Below are 19,389 nucleotides of genomic sequence, written 5' to 3'. Positions count from 1 at the left end.
CCATTTTTACAAGTTAAAATACAGCATATAACATTTGTTGAAATTAATCACAATCCTGTGACCAAGATTCACAGACACACGCACTATTTAGTCTTTATCATCATCATTTGTACAGAATTATGCTATAACATTAGCAATCAACACCATTCACTGTTTCAAACTGCAGAATCATCGTAAATCAGAAAGGAAATTAACACAGACCTTTGCCAAAATTGTATTTACACAAGAAGTCATTTCCTCTTTACACATTCTAAGAGTGATTAGTTAGCAAAACAAAAACCTCAAAAACACATTTGCACAATCTTTGTACCTTCCCAAGTCATTCTTCTTACATTCTAGTAAGTGTGAGCATATTACAACAAAAAAGCTAGTCTTCCGAATACAAAGCTAGTCTCCTCCTGCCTAGCTCCTATGAATATTCAAAAAAGATTAGAAAAATACCCTTATTTAATAATAATACTATTATTACTTAATAGTATTTCTCATCTAGTTGACATATTACAAGATTGCTGACCGCGTACTTATGCATTAAAATATCTACTATGCTTCGGGTAAAGTTTTATACTTAATTCTGTCACAGAAAGTTGTGATACATGACATGGTTTCTTGGAATGAAAATTTGTAGCTGCTGTTTGCTAGATAGTTAAAATCAAGAGCTAGCTGTTCTGCATGTCCACAAACCAAATAATTAATGTAATTAATGATATGAATGCAAATAGGAAATGAAGAATGATGAAAAAGTTGCAACAGGCAACAATTTATTTGTAAAAAAATTTAAAATTGTACTACAACAAAGATTAAGGAAAACAGTATTAATATATACATATATTATATATGTATATACACATAATATATAGTGTACCTTTAATATTACATGCTTTTCAGAAAAGAAGAAAGTCATTTTCCCTCATAGTAATTTTAAGCTGTTGCTTTAATAAAAACAAAATGAAATTAAACGTTCAAGTATAAGAAATAAGCACACTAGTATCTGAAAGTGAAAAACCATTTGCTTTGCACAAATGATCACCGTTAAATACAGAATAAGTCATAGTTAGCTAACACTTGTATATGTGCCTTGGTGAACTTTACATTTGTGTAAAATCTTTACCTGAGATATGTAGAAATAATGGAAGGTGCAAGTTCATGGAGTTCGAAAGTTTTCATTCCACTTCAACGGAAATAAACGCAACGTCTTACATATTTCTACCCTCATGATAGTCTACATGAGAGCTCTTCAGTGGAACAGATTTCATGTTACCAAGTATCTTATGCTTTATGACACACAAAGGCAACAACCACTTGCAACAACCAGCATGCAGACATGAAATAGAGGTAGCATTGTCTTACAGCTTCCACAGAAAGAACTTGATTTTAACCACATGAGTCTTCTGCAAAAGGCACTCACTTTTTCATTTCTAAGCATGGTGTTCAAATTCAAACCAATTAGCATTGTTTGGCTATCTATGTTTTTAAAATAAACAAGGTGGGTGGGGGAAGAGTACATAAGAAATGTAGCTTAATTATTGTGCAGTCTTCGGTACAAGGAAGGATGGTTTCTTAAAATGACCAGCTATTGAAGAATTAAACAGTTAAACCAATAGAATTCAAAAAAGTACAATAATTATTAAAAAGCAGAATGCAAAATAGCTGAAATTATACTAGCCTTTTATAACTAAAGAGCAATATGTTACTTAAAAAGCAATGTTTCAGGGTTTTAGTTACTTAAAAAGCAATGTGGAGGAACAGAGACAACTTATTACAGTAATATATAGAACTTATAAATACCGAAAAGATTGCCATCCTGAATCCTTTCGCCTTAGCTGAAATTAGAAAAAGTTCCACATTATTACTTTTATCGAGAGACGACTGAACTAATTGAATTATAAGATGTCCCACTATTACAGCTTGAAGCATAAGCTTCCTGACCATTTGCATCGAAACTGACTCTGAACACAGAAGATGCTTTCAATAAAAAGTCAGCTGCATCTCTGCGGCCCAGTTCCCTCAGCTTAGACATCAGAATACCAACAGTACTTTCAGGGGCATTTCCCCATTCCTGGAGAAGGGAGTATGATGGACTGGAGACAAAGTCATTGGAACTCCCATTGTTTATATTATGCTTTGCAACCAGATCAGGGAGGCCCAAGTTCATTGCAAGAAGGCACCAATCCTTGCCCATAGGATCAAGTGGATCCAAAAGTCGGCTCAATTTCCTCCTTGTAAGTAGATTCAAATCTGATACATGGATATCCATTCCTAAACTTCCTTGTGAGTAAACATCAAGACAGCCAAAGCACAATATGCTGCTAAAACTTTCTTTGTAACCACCCATGGTATTAGTCAAGGAGGTCTCTTTTTGACTTTGTGCGCGGAAAAAATCTCTTGGTTGGTAAATCATGATTGGCTCATGATGTTCCCTCAGCTGCTGAGGACTGAGATAATGTTTGACTGTCAATAGCCCTGGCAATGTGGTGGCTATTAAATTATCAATGGTACTACATACAGAGTCCAGAAATAAGCAGCATTTAATCTTCTCCATTTCCAAGCCTCTAACTTGAACCTCAATACCCTGACCATTGTTGACAAGCAGTACAAGAAGTTCAGCTCCACGGTTCATAATTTTTGATCCGTTGACCCACAAACGTATATCTGCATCTCCCTCTGTGCTTTGTTGATGAATCCATCTACACAGATTCACCTGAACTTTATGAAAAATTCCACAAGGAAGTGGGGTTAGATGTTCCACAGGAGCAATTCTAACACCACCATAAATCATAACTTCATCTTCTTCATCAGCCCAAGACCTATGGAGACTATCAGTCTTAATCAAGGCTGGAATATCAATCATTGTTCCACTGCTGACATCTCTGGCACAGATGTCCATGGCATCCAAGACTTGTATAAGTTCTTCTACATCACTGTCAGGTATAAGGCGCTGGATATCTTCTATTGTATATCGACCTCTGTAGTGGTGGAGTGCTTTAGGATTCTCTACAGACAAAAGTCTTCCAAGGACATTTGAACATAACCAGCGAGGATCCAGCAGAACAACATCTTGGACTGTCTCACTCTGCATGATGTTGATCTGTTTAGAAAGATAAAAGTCTCATAGTTAATAATCATGTATACTCGAAATAATATTCACAGAGTTAATAATAATATATACATGAAAGAGAAAGGACAAGATCTACAACAGTCCCCATGGTTTCTTAAATAAATAATTACAAGAGCTTTGATATTCAAATATCTATTATAGCATATCCAATTGCATACAAATGTGTAGAATCCTATCCATCCTAATCCGGAGCAGGATTCAGTTTGTAAGATTGAACACAGAAAAAAACTAGAAAAAGATTGTTTTGTTTCACACTATGTTTTCTTCCCAATTTATTCAATTTATTTATTTATGCATACATATGCATATGGTGACAAATACACCATACTGTGAAGCATTCCTTATGTAATTTCTAGCTTGCAAGAGAAAAAAGACCCTAACTTTAGTGTCCTACTTAACATCCATGTGTTTTGTTTAATAACTATATATGTCAATTGTAAAAATGATTATTAAACTGAGACAAGTCATTGGTGACTTCATGACTGCAGTGACATGATTAAAAATTGAGGCTCAATTGTGGTCATTAAGTGAGGACTACCTGTAAATCTATTTTTCTTAACCATTAGGCTGCCATAAATCTTTTCATGTGGCAATGACCCTATTCAATGCAATGGGAATTTCTCTAGTTGTAAATTCAGTCATGGCCTTTAATAATATATTGAACTTTGCAAGAGAAAGTTAAGCTGTTTCTATCTTTTAAAAACACCAGTTGGCATAAAGGTAGTTTCTCTTAGTGCTGAAGCAGGAAGTAGTTTCTGCTTGGTTTCTTTGCTGTATGTTTTGCGTGCCTGCAGAACTTAGAATAAGAAAAACTTAGTAGGGGCAACAATTTGCAATCAGTCTGATAGGCAAATTACACTTCATAAAAATTTTATATAATTAACATTTATATAGAATTATCCATGTAATTAATATATTACTTACTTCGCCTATACTGTGTAGCTGGAGGGCTATATGCCTAATCTCATCTTCACTTGCTAATGGATTAAGTTGATCTTGCACATCATATACAAACTGTTGAAGGGACATGAACTGATTTGGCCCATTCATTTTTCTCCATGATGGTAGAGTGGAAATTATTTTTTCACACAAGTGAGTCATAGGTGGACATGTCTATGAAAAAAAAATTGTAGTAGACTTGGTTTCTAGAATGCAAACTGTTATAGTTGCTTAGATTTCATCTATTATTTTAACAAAATAATCAATTTTATTTAGCAATATACATCTTTCATTGCCTGTAAGTGAAATTGCCAATTACACTAAAATTACTGACATATAGCCCTTTTGTGCAAATAATTTTTTATTCAGTGGTTAGATGAAATTTGATCCTATTTCATGAAAAATATTAATTTCTCCAATCAATGCAGCCATCCCACCCGAAGTTGAGTTTCCTCTTTCCTCTTATCTTTCTATTGTTTGGACTACTTTTCTTATTTCATAAGATGACTCTGAAATTGTCTGTTTCACTTGCTATAGCAATTGAAAATTGTATTAAGTGGATAAATATGATATTCTTTCATAAAAACGACAGGCATATGTGCAGTTACTAAACATAAAGAAGCACTATGTTAAATAATTTAGTATAGAAAGTCAACATCTATAACATATACAGTGGGCAGTATTATTAGCTACAACCTATATCCTGTTTCCTGCTAGTGGGACTAACACTAGAAACCTATTGCCATAACTCAACCAACCTAAAAGATTGGCCAACGTGTAATTGAAGGTATATAAGATAGAAATAGAATAAAATCAGTAATGTATTCACTGTCAAGTTTAAAAAGCTCTGAAATAGCTTTTCTTAACCTGATGACCTCCAATAAATCAGGATTTCAGTTCCCAGAATTCTTAGGCAGCTATATGAAAATGTAATGAGTTGCAATTTTAATACACTTGGATGCCCCTACGCTGGCGAACAATGTTGTCTTCTAAAAAATGGGCAGAAACTCTCCCACCAAAAGACATGTTTTTAAAAAAAGATGTATTATGATAAAAACTTAATAAGCAAAACAGTAAATTTCCATTCTAATTCATATATATGTGTCTCCAACCCAACTATTATTAACATTGTCCGATATCAGAAAGAGTGACATAACTGTAGTTGCATTCAAATAGGTAAGGACCTGGTTAATGACTAATCTGTGGCTGTACATATAACTTACAGAGATAATCTGACTGCGCAACTCTTGAAGATGGTTTCGGAGGATCTTCATATCTTTTGAACCTGATGCTCCAGCATCTAGAATAAATAATCTGTCCAAAATGTGAACATCATTCCCAAACCTAAAAAAAGGGGAGAGGGGAATAATTATAATTTTAGCCCCAAAGCTCAATTTTACTTTTTTCTAACTGAATAATTTTGGCAGATAAAATATTTCTTGAGATTACAAACGAAGCATTCCACTTGAAAGCCAGTTCTATTAAATTCCATCACTCATTTCTATTTACTTATTTATATTTTATCTATTTATATTTCATACTTAACCGAGAGGGGTTATACTGGTCCCTTACCCAGATTACTCCAAGAATAAAGAGAAACTGGATGTTTCTTTTGATTTTAAACTTAGTTCATTTTTCTATTTCTTATGTCAGAAATCTATTTATTGTAATAAATGTTTAATCCGACAGTTCAGGGACTCATGGTTCTACTTTACTTAAACTACTGAATCTAGAATAAATTTACATTGGAATAAAAAACAAATGTATTAAAAGCTTTATAGACAATAGAAGCTTCTAGACCATTCTGCTAAGACAGTGTTTCTCCTCCCCCAGAATTTTAGGACAGACATCTTCAAGTGACCAAGGATAAGAAACACTGTGCTAAGGCTTGGAAGATGAGGGGAAATCTTCCATATGATGGCAACACACTCCTATAATAGAAAATACCATATTTTTCGGAGTATAAGACTCACATTTTTGCCTAAAAAGAGGCAAAAATCTGGGTGCATCTTATACACTGAATACAGCATTTTTTGCCTCTAGAAAGACCGCCCCCTTCACCAAAATGGCTGTGCATAGCATTTAGGAGGCTTCCAGAGTGCTCCTGGGGGCTGTGGAGGGCAGGCCATTTTTTGCTCAATTTTGCCCCCCCCCCCCAGCCCGCAGGAGCACTGTATAAGGCTATGCATACCCTTTTTTTGAAAAAAAAACACAAGCCTGTTTTTGCGAAAAACAGGCCATTTTGGGGAGGTCTGCAGAGTGCAAAAACTTTTTAAAAAAAATTTGCCTCTTCAAAATCTTGGTGCGTCTTATACTCTGAAAAGTATAAAACAGTATAATTAATATGAACTTTTCCTGTGCATGGGAATACCTCTTTTCCTCCCACCAAAGTTAAATGAATTCAGTTACATTATGTATAATATGCTAATTTCAAAGTATTGCAGGTATTCCTATAATTTAGACTATGTTTTTTCTCTCTTACCTATTCCTAATTTCTTTCAAAAGTGATGTATCTTTGTCATATTGGAACTCTCCTCCAGCAGAACGTGGAAGATTAACAATATCTGCATGTGTAGCCACCAGTGCAACATGAAGTGGAGTTTTCAGCCTTCCTCCAAATGCTTCAGGAGACAAATAATAAAGAAATTCAGGACAAACAGATTTTTCTTCCTGTTACTGTAATATGCTTCTATATATGTTCTTGGTCTGAAGAGAATGACTACATTTATTCTATGTTTATTTATACTGCTCCATTTTACAAAATAAAGACAACACATTATAAATGGGAATAAATAGTCATAATCTGTCCATTTATAAATTAAATACACATTTTGGAGGTTTTTTAAAAAAAGAATTTACCCTTTAGATACAATAGTTTACAGTACTGCAAATTTATGGTAGATATTACAGGCAAGGAACAACTGATCTAAAACCCATTCATACAATGGTATGAATGCAACTTTACAGTACTTACACAAAGCATTCTCGTGTAAGAGAGAATTAAGTATGAAAGCCTTGGAGATACCATGAAAAAGAATGGGAAAGTGAGAGAGAGTGAGAAAGAGATACATTTGGGACAAGAATGAGGTAACACTAAAGACAACTTTGCACAAATACATCATCTGGGGAAATAACATGTCATATTTTTTGAAAATAGTGATTTAAACTTTGTAGTAATTATTGAATTACAAACACTTAGTAGCAGCACCACAAAAATCAACACGAGCAAGAACCAATACATCCTAAATGCAAATAATGCAAAAACACATTCAACCTTTTTTCTTTTTTGTATATAAACACACATACAATTGTACAGGAATTATTACTTCTAACAGTATAAATGTTTCTTAGAATGTAATCAGTATTGGTTCTTGATGATGTGCAAAATGGCTGCATTGAAAATAAAGTTAAATGTTAATAATAAACATCTATGCACATTTTAAAAAAATTAAATATGCACTTCAGTGATGGTTGAAATATATGGAAAAATTCTTCGCACCAGAATTCATTTTCTCCAAGTTGTTTATGGAGTAAATTTTCCCAAAGGAAAAAAAAATTGAATGAATGTGCAATGAAGAGGAATGTATGTATCACTGACTTGGGAAAAGCCAATTAATTCCCATTGTAAATCAGATGACAGTTTGCAAAAGATAAATACCCAGCCTATGCAAATCATTCAAGGACATACTCTCCTTGCATGGGAGTTGTCCTTAAGGGAACTGCATCTCAAAGCCAATAAGAGGCTACAGTCATTTAAAGATGTGGCATGGTTGGTTCAAAGTTCTTCAAAAGTCTTGGGGGTCGGGGAGAAGAGAAGACGTTAAATGAAAAAAGACACTCTATCTACATAGAGAAAGCAAATTCCATCACGGAAAGCTTTGCATAGAAGAAATAAATAGCAACATTAAAATAGGAACAGGTTATTTTTTAATAGTCTCAGCATCGAATAAAAACCTTTCAATCTCGTGATGTGACCATTTAATTAAAATTTTAGTAACATTACGAGTTTGGACAGAAATGTAATCAATGCATTTTAATTCTGTTTTTCAATGAAAATGTCACAAAACAGGTGAAAAGTGTTTCATGGAAATAAAGTGAAGATGATCTTGAATTACATGAATCGAATCTTTTCTAAAGTATAGAACAATCACATTAATGTATACATTTTATAATAATTTTAAGACAATATGACTATGATTATTAAAAATGCAGCTGTTTCTCTTCATATACAGGTGACTGGCACAGATTATTCATCATGTAAATAGACATACCTATAGGTTCTTCAACTGGAACTAGTGATTTTAAGAAACTAAGCCAAAAGGTCACTTGGTTCAATTGTATTTCATAAGGTTCTTCAAGACTAAAAAGCACAATGTGAACTGAAGTGGGGTCATTTGCAGCAAAATAATCATAGCAGCAGAAATAGACAGGATTTCCAGAGAATTCCCATACACTGAAATCACCAATTCCTAAAAGAGCAAAAAGTTTGTTATCAAACTAATAAATGACAGAAGTTATGAAATGTTAACAAAACATTCTTATTTCCAGAGAGAAATCACAATATTTTTTCTCAGACTGTTTCAGATTTGCTGGTTGTCCCACTGCTTGGTAAACTACCTATAAGACTCCACTCAGATCCCTCTCCCCCCCTCCAATTTACTTTTACCTTATTCAAAATTAATCTTTAAAAAGTGACACAATAAATTCAGCCAAAAAAGTAGCTTGTACTTAAGCACAAAATTTAGTGCTAAAATTAATTCCAGATGTATTGAAATTAAGTGATCATTAAGAACAGGAAACATTTTGGGGAAATCTAAAGACAAAAAGGTGCTTAAGAGCTCAACGGTGCAAATGTAGCTTTTCTTAAACTTAACCATTTTTTCCTGGGATTGGCCTCATGTGCATCATAGAATCTGGTTGCTGCAGTTAGATTTAAGCACTGATTATGCTTATAATGATCTTACTATTTATTACATGGAACTTTGCATATTCAAGATTTTTTAAAAAACTAAATGTTGCTGAAGTTCTGGAAATAGTTAATGCAATGCATAAAAAATGGATTAAAGTCAGTGGTGGGTTGCCAATTTTTGTTACTTCGGGCATGTGCGATGCGTATGCGCAGAAGAGTCCGAGCGGAGCCTCCCACCGTCTCACTACCCGTTTGCCTGATCCGGGCCGATCCGGGAGCAACCCACCTCTGGTTAAAGCAGAACTTGTTTGCACCAAAGACCTTGCCAGTGATATTAAAATACACTTATAATGCACCAAACTTTTTGCTTTACCATTCAAATAAGCATTCTGCACATCAATGCACTTTGTGGACTGGTCATCCATGGAGCAGTGGGAATGATGAGAGGGAGAAACAAATACTTCCAACATCCCTTTGGTCAGGCCTGGCTCAAACATCATGCTTCGGCTTCTCACGCTAACATTCTCACAGCCAGGATACAGATTTGAAATACTTACTGAAACTGGATTAGGCAAAGAATATAAATTAAAGATTACAAACTTTGGAAAATTGGCCACTTAATGATTTCAAACTCTGTAGAATTAAAAGCGGTAAGTGTAGGCTTGACAAGATAATGAAAAGTCCTAGTACCATTAGCAGTCAGAGCCGTCAATTTTCCTTAGAAAAGAACTTCAGTTTTTGGGAACAGCCCTTTTTTGTACATTTTTTCTCATACTCCCAATTATGAATAAGAAACAAAAGAAAGTGAGCAAAATCACTTCTCTTTCCCCCATTCCCTCCTCCATTGCTTTTCTATTTACTTTTATATTTTATAATACTTCATAACTGAATAAAAATGTTAAAACCAAACAGCTGGGTTTTTAATTATTTAATGTAATGTGATGTAATTTAATGAACATCAGAATTCCCATCTACACATGCACCATGCATCCATGTGGATGATTATGATGGCGATTTGTTTACCCTTTTTCTTCTGCAATAAATCTTTTTTTTTACTTTAAAATGAATATTTTTATTTTCAATTTCCATAACATATAATCACATGTATATTATTACATAGACAATCTTCTGCAATAAATCTTGACTGAGGATGCTGGACTGTCCCTGAACAGTATACACTGTGCTGTAACCACCGAACTGGAAGGTGAAGTTGCTCAGAGGCTTGTTCCAATTTGAAAGCACTTTCACTTAGATTATCAATATGCTATTCTGTATTATCAAAGAAACTATTTTCCAAGTGGAGAAATAAACGGAGAGAATTCCTGGATGGGCCTTAACTTCCTTTTATATATATTTGTACTCTTTTAATGTCCTCTAGTGGAGAACCAAGTTACTACACCAGTGCGTTAAAAATATCCTATATTTTCAATATAATGGAACAGGATCATCTGCAAACCTATTTTTTAACGCTTAAGAAATTCCGAAGTGTCTTAATGTGTTAAATAATATGAATAAGAAGAAAGAATAGGTATTGACTAATGATTTGACTTTCAGTCTTAGGCAAGTAATTCAGTGGATTTAGTGGAATGAATTCCTTTTCTCTAGATATAAGAAAGATAGAATCTTTTAAAGCAGGGGATTTTCTCACACCTTGAAAATATGGCATATTTACAAATGGAAATATATTTTCCAAATGTATGAATTAAATAAACGGTCTTTGTATACTATTGGACCATTTTACATAGCATTGAACTTTAGCACACTGCAGATTAAAGTGATCAGATGTTGTCTAAAATGCTGGATTAGGAAGGGCACTGGGTCAGCCTCTCATCCAAACCTGACTCACAAGGTTACTGTTGTTGGGAAAACTAAGAGGAGGATCCTTCAACTTCCGGGGCAAAAAATAGGATTATAAATCTAACTCTTTCCAAAAACATGGACGGTAATATATTTATCATACTGTAGGTAAGGAGAAACTCTTAGATGTGAAGCACAAGTAAATAGTAGATACAATTATCCTCAAGTTAACTCTGCTAAGAAAGGCAGAGATTATGCTCAACAGGAGTATACTAAACATCAGAAAATAGATTCAAAGTGGGTTAGTGCAACTTGTTCTTGAAACACTAACTGCCAACTGACAATGAAAGTAAATGACTGTATGTATACACAGTTGTGTTGACAAACAGGTGCAATCTTTGAAATTGGCGCATGAATTTTCCAAAGGGTGCACCTGTTATGATGCCTCAAGTAAGAACAAAGAACAAAAGGGTTGCATGGCAGAATATTCAAGACTTTGATGGTCTGCTCCAATACCTCACTGACTGATTTCAGTTTTTTCTGTTTCAAAAGGCAACACGATCAGACCTTACCCACAGAACCTACAAAATCAAAGTTAATTTCCAATTTCTCTTTCTAATATAAAATGTAACCATTCAGGAATATGACAGAGGCCAAGGGTTTAGTCAAAAAGAGTGTGTGTCAAAGAAGGCTATCCTTCATTCCAAGTTTAAAAAGCCCAACAAATATATTGAGGAATCCAAAGGGCATCTTTTCAAATTTTTGACTGAAGAGCATATAGTGATCTTTATGAATACAGATCTGAGAGCAATACAGCAATTTGGTTGGTTGCTTTGACTTCAGACATGTCAAGGGCAGGGTTGAATGGAAACTGAACCATTTTTTTAACTAAATCCTATCTCTCCATGCGACATATCAAAAGCTGCCCAGGGAATGCTGGTACATTTCTTCACCAGATGGAACAATTTATTATATGGCTCAGATTTTCATCTCTCGTCTCTGACTTGCTTCTCAACCAATATCATAATTTCCAATAGGGATGGAGTGCATATTCTTTTTTAATCTTACTACCTAAGTCGATTTTTTGATAGCTGACTGGCTCAGTTCTGTTCCTGTTTTCCAGATGGACCAGTTTAATGCTGCATTCAGTCCTCAGGAATCCAAAAGGACTGCCCTTTGTCAATAAAAGAGTCAGAAAAACTAAGCAAGCTACAATATCAGTTTTCAGTAATTCACTGGGAATCGCATCTCAAGACTGAATTCTATTTTTGAGTGAATTTTTTTTCAGTGCTCTGGAAGAAAGGCTAGTTACCATTATTCAATTTTGCATCCCAATAAAAGCAAACATTGGCAAGCTCCAAATAAAAGAAAAGGTTATTTCCAGATATTCAAGCTGTTTCTGCAAAACATCACTGACCTTGATAGAGAAGGATTTTGTTTAAGATAACAATTCATCCTATCAAAACTAAGTTAGCATTCTGTTAGATAAACTAATTAGATAGTATAGTTTTCTTACTCTTAAGCTAAAATAAAGCTCTATGCAATTTTCATTTAGGGGCTTTAATCTCTCTTCTAGAGCAAGAAAGAATGCTCCTGCTCTGTTTTTGTACAGTACCTGACAACATTTTAGATATTTCAATATAGCTATCATGGAAAACTCTTTTCTTCTATTCTTTGGTCAGTTTTACAAGTACCCTTTATAGGATTTGATTTTGAGATTTCTTAGCATTCTGATTCCCAGAACACACCCCAGTCTGACAATATCCTGTTCAAAATGTGGCAAAATATTTTTAGCCTTTGTTCACATTGTGTTAAAACCAATGAACAAACAAAGCATTTGGGTATGTATGGTGATTAAATCAAGCTTCTTTCTCAAGGGCCTTGACCTGATCTACCTTTTCTTAACAGGCATTAAAGACTAAATACTCAAGAATTAAACAAGTAATGGGAACTTACCTCCCATCCAATTTTGAAATCTTGTTTTTCAGGCTGTTCAACCTTGGCAAATTTTAAGATTTGTGGACTTTAACTCCCAGAATTCCCTAGCCAGCCATGGTGGCTGGAAATTCTGGGAGTTGAAGCCCACAAGTCTTAATGCTGTCAAGGTTGGACAGCCCAAATATAAAGTATCTATTGAGAGTAAAAACAAGCATGATGCTTTATAAGAAAAACTTTATCTTACTTATCATGCAGATTTCCACCTATGGAAGGATGATCTGTTAAAACACTTAACAGTAAAGTGAAAAAAAGAATCCTAACAAACGCCTCATTGAAAGTTCTTAAGCATAACAGCTATACATGACAATCAACAGAAGAGATTTGTTTTAAAAGATAATAGTGTAAAATATAAAAACACTTATGATTATAATGGAATATAAGCTATTTTAAAATATTTATGATCTCTATGGAATATAAACTTTTGTTTCTAATTTACAAAATAAGCCATTGCAAATGGAACCCCACTGTACTTTTGGGTTTTTTTTGCAATGGTGTGGTTGCAAAATATTTATTAACAGTGTGCAATTGTGCATAATTCCCAGGCTTCTTGCCCCCAAATCTTGTGAAATGTTGATGTTTTATGATATATCACTTGAAAAAAGAACTTGAAAGCGTTTGGTTTTTATCATATGGAATAAAACGTTTGTGATAGCTCAAGATAGGCAAAAAATAGATCTCATTTTTTGGGGGGAGGGCAAGAGACTGGGGTGCCTTAAGCACTAACAATTTCTGTTCTCAGAAGCACTCTTAACAATTTGACTATTATTGCTGTGAAAGGTTTAGCTATGGCAATCAATTCAGAAGCATAGTTTTACTAATTATTTCACTAATTTATTTCAGATATAAAGATGGGTTTACTGAGGGCTAGATATATGAGTCAGGGATATTGCCTTTTCCTTGTACTATAAAAGCAACATTTGGGCAGTAGAAAAACATACTTCCTTCACAATTAACTATAATGAATTCCAGTGTGTTATTGTTTTTCATACCTTGCCCATTTTAAACCTTTGATAATTATGAAACATAAAGATGCTCTCGAATTGAGATTGACTCATAGTAACTACAGGGAGACAATCATGCCATTTCATTGGCAATCGTTTTATATTACTAACTTTAGAGATCCTTTTGGAGATCATTTATTCAAATACTGACTAGATCACCATGACATACTACTTTAATGTATCACTGAAACAGAAAACAGGCTATATATAGCAAATGAAACAAATTTCACTTTCATCACTACACTGACAATGCTCTACTATTTTGAAGTACTACTTTTATTCCACTTGAGTATGCATTTCCTTTCGTGATGGCATAAACGTTTCTCATTTCTCTCTAAAAATAATCCCATTCAGCCTCCGTTTACAAAGGAGTGCAGAATTGCATTACAGAATGCGTCCATACTACTATAAATGCATAATGAAAAGAGCTATTCTTATCATAATGTTTTTCTAGTGCTGATAGCACAAAATAAACATCCTTAAAAGTGGTACCTGTTGGCTTATTAGATAAAGGTGAAGGAGGAAATCGGACAGAATTTGTAGAAGCGAGCCTAGGTCTGCGCCTTCTGAAGAAGCTTCTTAGTAGCCCACACTTTAAAGACTCCACAAGAGTTGTTTTCCCAGATGCAGAGTGGCCAAAAAGTTTAATTTTTATTCTTGGCTGTAGATTATGAGTAGGTCTAAGATGCTGGATGAATAATGCCCTATGTGTATCCTAAAGATAAAACAGGTATTAAATCAGGCACATTATGATGAGAAATATTAGACTAAATATACTTCATAATATACTTTTTTTTAAAAAAAAGGACAGCTATCCAGATTTAGCATTCTGATTAAAATAACAAATCATTATTTAAGTAACTAACAATATTATTAATTACCCGGTCTTATGTTTCTAAGTAGTTTAGAACAAAGTGAATTAAATACAAACAACACAAAAATAAAACAATAAATTAAAAATACAACCAACATGGCAATACCTACAAGGATCCCATGCCTATCTGCTAGCATCAAAAGCTCATTCCATGATTATTTAACAGAGATGGGAGAACTGATAGGCCTTCTTAAAATTTCTAAACTAGATGGGTAGAGTTCACTGATGTTCAGCTGCTATACGTTTTACTTTTTATACTACGAAGCATATCTATTTTATTGTAAGCTGCCTAGAGTCATGTATGTGAAATGTGAAATGGGTGGCTATATAAATCCAATGAATGAATAAGGCAATGGATGGTGCAGTAAGAATAATAAGAACAGATGACAAACATTGGAGAATATCTAAAGATTATGGCATAAAGCAACCATGGTGGTATCATTGGTTATTGGCACAGTGGGTGTCATATAAAAAAATATTGAATGGCACTTAGAAAATCTGTGCAGTGACAAAATTTCCATCTAGCAATTACAAAAGGCTACAATGCTTGGATCAGTGCATATACACCAATACATTATGTCATCCTAGATTCTTGCGAAGAATTCAATGTGTATGAAGAGGAACAGTAGCTAAAAAATTAACAGCTGTGATTTCATATTCATATATGCCAGTTAGGTATTTATATGCCACATAACTCCCTATGATTTATAAGGCTTTGTTAGTTGTGGCTAAATGGCAATAGCAATAGCACTTAGTTATATACCGCTTCACAGTATTTTACAGCCCTATCTAAGCGGTATACATAGTTAGCAGCAACAATCTGGGGCTTCGTTTTACTGACCTCGGAAGGATGGAAGGCTGAGTCAACCTTCAGCCAATCAGGATCAAAGAATCAAACTCCTGGCAGCGTGAGCAGAGTTAGCCTGCTGTAGTGCATTTTAAGCCATTGGAATTTGTTCTTTTTCACTAAACAATTTCAATTAATATCAAAATTACTTGCATTTGTATTTTATAATTAAACTAAAACTAGTATTCTCTTATAATTAAGGTATTTATTTCTAAATGTTTACTTTATTTCCAGAATTTCCCCAAGACGACTACAGAACTTTGTCAAATTGAGAGCTGACAACAAATTATTACACAATCACTGTTTCCAAATTTCTTGAAACTTTTTTTCATAATGCCTTTTAAAGTGTTAGGTGAAGTGATACAAATCTGGATTCTTCATTATGTCCACATTATGTGTGCTTACTATAAGATGCTTTGAGAACTTACTTAAATGAAAAAACAGAAAGACAGGATATACATTTAAATATAAATAATAGTGCAATTTCATTCCTTTACCTTTTTCAACCTTGTAAGCAGACTAGCTACATGGTCATGCTGCTCTGCTCTAGCCAAATCTTCTGCTGTTTTTCCATCCTATAAGAAAACAAAAAGTCAATTAAAATGAATTTTTGTTCATGTCTGAATAAGTACCATCCTTCTATTGATTTTAGGATAAGAAAATATGGAATATTTAATGTATTTAACATCATAACTATCTCATCATTTCTAGATCAATTTACAATTATTTGATATTTGATGTTTAAAGTTTAACATCTTAAAGGAACTTTTCACTTTCTCAAACTGTGTTCTTCTTTTTCTTTTAGTGAACAATACAAAAATGCTTTAAAATATGGTGAAGTAGATATGTTTTTCCTGATCTAATAAGAAGCAAGGTATTGGAAATTATCAGTGTTAAAGTATTAAAGCTTATAAGCAGCACAGAATTTTATTTAGTTATTTAACTAATAAATTTATTAAAGGACCACCTCTCTCCTGTTCTACTAAATCTGGTAGGAGCAGCATACTCTTGCTGCAATCAATTAAAGAATGCCAAGAAGCATGTCTTTTCAGTTGTGGCACCTAACTTCTGTAACACCTGATCACCTGAAAGGCTTAGCCCGACCCAGGATCATTTTGCTCAATATATAAATGAATAAATAAAAGTGGCTTTGAGACATTTGTTTAATTGGGTTCACTTTATTTAGTTTTAGGACTTTTGTGGAAAACTGATGTTTTAGGTTATACTTATGAATGTTTAACATTCAAAAGGATTCACAAACTTGTAAGCACTATTGTAAACTCTTGTGTACATTTTCATGATTTTCTTTCCCAAACATGAAACCAAACATGCATCAGCCGAGGTGGCGCAGTGGTTAAATGCAGCACTGCAGGCTACTTCAGCTGACTGCAGTTCTGCAGTTCGGCTGTTCAAATCTCACCGGCTCAGGGTTGACTCAGCCTTCCATCTTTCCGAGGTGGGTAAAATGAGGACCCAGGATTGTTGTTGGGGCAATATGCTGACTCTGTAAACCGCTTAGAGAGGGCTGAAAGCCCTATGAAGCGGTATATAAGTCTAACTGCTATTGCTATTGCTATAGCAGTATCACTTACAGCTTTTGCCTTACAAGCATCGATCTAAGCTATGCTTACAACAGTGACGGCGAACCTTTTAGACACAGAGTGCCCAAACTATGTGCATGCACATGCCCAAACTGAAAGGTGCACGTGTGAATGCATGCATAGGCATGTGTGCGTGCATGCATGGACATGCACGCTTGTGCAACAGAGACTGAAGACCAGCTGGCCGGCAGGAGGCGGGGGCATCTCAACACCAGCAAGAGGTAAGATCTTTTTCTTTTGTGAGCTTCTGTTTCGTCGTTTGCTGGGAAACAGAAGGTCACGAAAGAAATGTCAGAGATCTGACCTGGGGTGATGGTGCACATACCAGCAGAGAGGGCTCTGCATGCTACCTCTGGCATGCGTGCCATAGGTTAGCCATCACGGGCTTCCAATATAGGCTTTATTTCTATGAAGGATACCACTGGTACTGAGCTTGAAGCTTTCAGCTGAATATGCGCTTTTTATATAATAACTGAAAGTGATGTGTTAATTATTTATTTGTTCTACAGACACACATTCAGGTAGCCCTCAACTTACGACCACAATTGAGCCCAAAATTTATGTTGCCAAGTGAGAAATTTATTAAGTGAATTTTGCCCCATTTTACGACTTTTCTCTCCACATTTGTTAAATGAATGGCTGCAGTTCTTAAAATAGTAAAATGGTTGTTAAGTGAATCTGTATTCCCCACTGACTTTGCTTGTCAGAAGGTCGCAAAAGAGGATCACATGATTCTAGGACACCGCAACTGTTATAAATGAGAATCAGTTGTCAAGAATTCACATGTAAATCACATGACCATGGAGATGCTGCAATGGTCATAAGTGTGAAAAATGGTCATGTCACTTTTTCAGCGCTGATGTAACTTCAAATGGTCACTAAGTGAACTGTTGTAAGTTGAGGACTACCTGAACTTAACAAGGAGATGCACTGATTGTTCTCATTTTCTCCATAGATATAAGCAGAATATTAGAATTAAATCTTACGTTGTATTAATATGGATGGAAGATAATGGGCCAACTATTAATTGTTTTCAAATTGTTGTAACCTACTCTATAAGGTAAGTTTTTAGAAATAAAAATTAGAAGAGTTAAAAGGCATTTTTATTTCATGGCAACAACATAAAGTAGTAGAATGCTCCACGCTGCCCAGCCTAGGTTAATATTTTTATGGGGGTTAATAAATGCCAAAATCTTTCTGCCCAGAAATACAAATCAGCATAAGGGCCTAAAAATTATTTCCTCACAACACTATCTGAAGCTTAAGAGTATTCTTATATTTTTAGAGCTTATATTTCCAGGGGGATCTGGGTTTTTTTTTCCCCAGCAAGAGGCAGTTATCTTATTTGCATATTCTAGCACTTGGAACAATTTATATGCATTTTTATCCCTCTATATCTTTGCAAAGAATAATTAGATCAAACAAATGCCACATAAGCGATAGCTAAAAATACACAAATGCAAATAAGGATTTAAATTTTCTGTTTTGGCTGGCACAAACATAAGAACAGAAATAACCAGATGAAGATGATATCTAAAATGCAGGAATTATTTACAATGTAGCATTTGTTTAGGCCTAATGCATTATAGATTAGTGGTTACTATTCTTGGTATTATTAGGAATTAATTTATACAGTTAAAATAATCAGATTTTTTTCCCAATCTCCAATGCATTTTTTTTGAAGGCTAAACCTTAGCCTTATCTTGTCCCTCTTTTGCTTTTTGGTGATAATGTTAGCATGTTTACAAGCACAACAGAATTCTGTAATTCAATATTTTCTGATTGATTATGTGCTATTAAGTTGGTGTCAACTCTTAGTGACTACACAGATTTTCTCCATGAAAATCTGTCCCTGGTCTGATCCTTGAACCCATTGCCATGGTGTCTGAGTTTATCCAGCTTGTTGCTGATTATCCTCTTCTATTTCCTTCCACATTTCTCAACATTATAGATTTTTCAGAGGAGCTCATTTGTCTCTTAAAAACCTTGGACTGATTTTGTTCATTTCATTTGTTGTTTTCTTGGCTATCCTTGGTATTCTCAGAAATCTTCAAGCTCAGAAGCATCAAGGCTCTATCTGGCTTTTTCAAAATTAATGTTCACTTCCACAAGTGTCACAGGCAATACCACTGTCTGCACTATTCTGATCTGCATAGGTATAAAAACATCCCAACATATTTTTTTCCAAAGTCTTCATGACACTCTGTAAAGTGCTAGTCTATGATCTATTTCTTCAGCATATTTTTGATGGCTGATCCTAAAAGGCAGAAGCTATTTACTATTTCAATTCTAAGGTTGGTTTTTGTAC

At 34.4% G+C, this 19,389-nt stretch overlaps 1 protein-coding gene across 2 annotated transcripts in view; it reads right to left on the bottom strand.

Annotated features, from left to right (window-relative positions):
• Positions 1–1,346: 1,346 nt before the first annotated feature.
• Positions 1,347–19,389, bottom strand: part of DAPK1 (death associated protein kinase 1) — a 67,045-nt gene continuing 49,002 nt past the window's right edge. For both annotated transcript variants that reach the window (XM_032213352.1, XM_032213351.1), the window contains exons 19-26: positions 15,978–16,055; positions 14,252–14,474; positions 9,337–9,525; positions 8,326–8,523; positions 6,537–6,675; positions 5,278–5,398; positions 4,040–4,228; positions 1,347–3,085 (exon numbers count right to left, since the gene is read on the bottom strand). In XM_032213352.1, the coding sequence (XP_032069243.1) occupies positions 1,853–3,085; positions 4,040–4,228; positions 5,278–5,398; positions 6,537–6,675; positions 8,326–8,523; positions 9,337–9,525; positions 14,252–14,474; positions 15,978–16,055 (2,370 nt within the window). In that variant the 3' untranslated portion in view covers positions 1,347–1,852. The remainder of the gene's footprint in view (positions 3,086–4,039; positions 4,229–5,277; positions 5,399–6,536; positions 6,676–8,325; positions 8,524–9,336; positions 9,526–14,251; positions 14,475–15,977; positions 16,056–19,389) is intronic.

Source organism: Thamnophis elegans, chromosome 3 (genome assembly GCF_009769535.1).
Source record: "Thamnophis elegans isolate rThaEle1 chromosome 3, rThaEle1.pri, whole genome shotgun sequence".
Taxonomy (NCBI): Eukaryota; Metazoa; Chordata; class Lepidosauria; order Squamata; family Colubridae; genus Thamnophis; species Thamnophis elegans.
The sequence above is the reverse complement of the archived record's forward strand: the minus strand, read 5'-3'. Positions and strand labels throughout refer to the sequence as shown.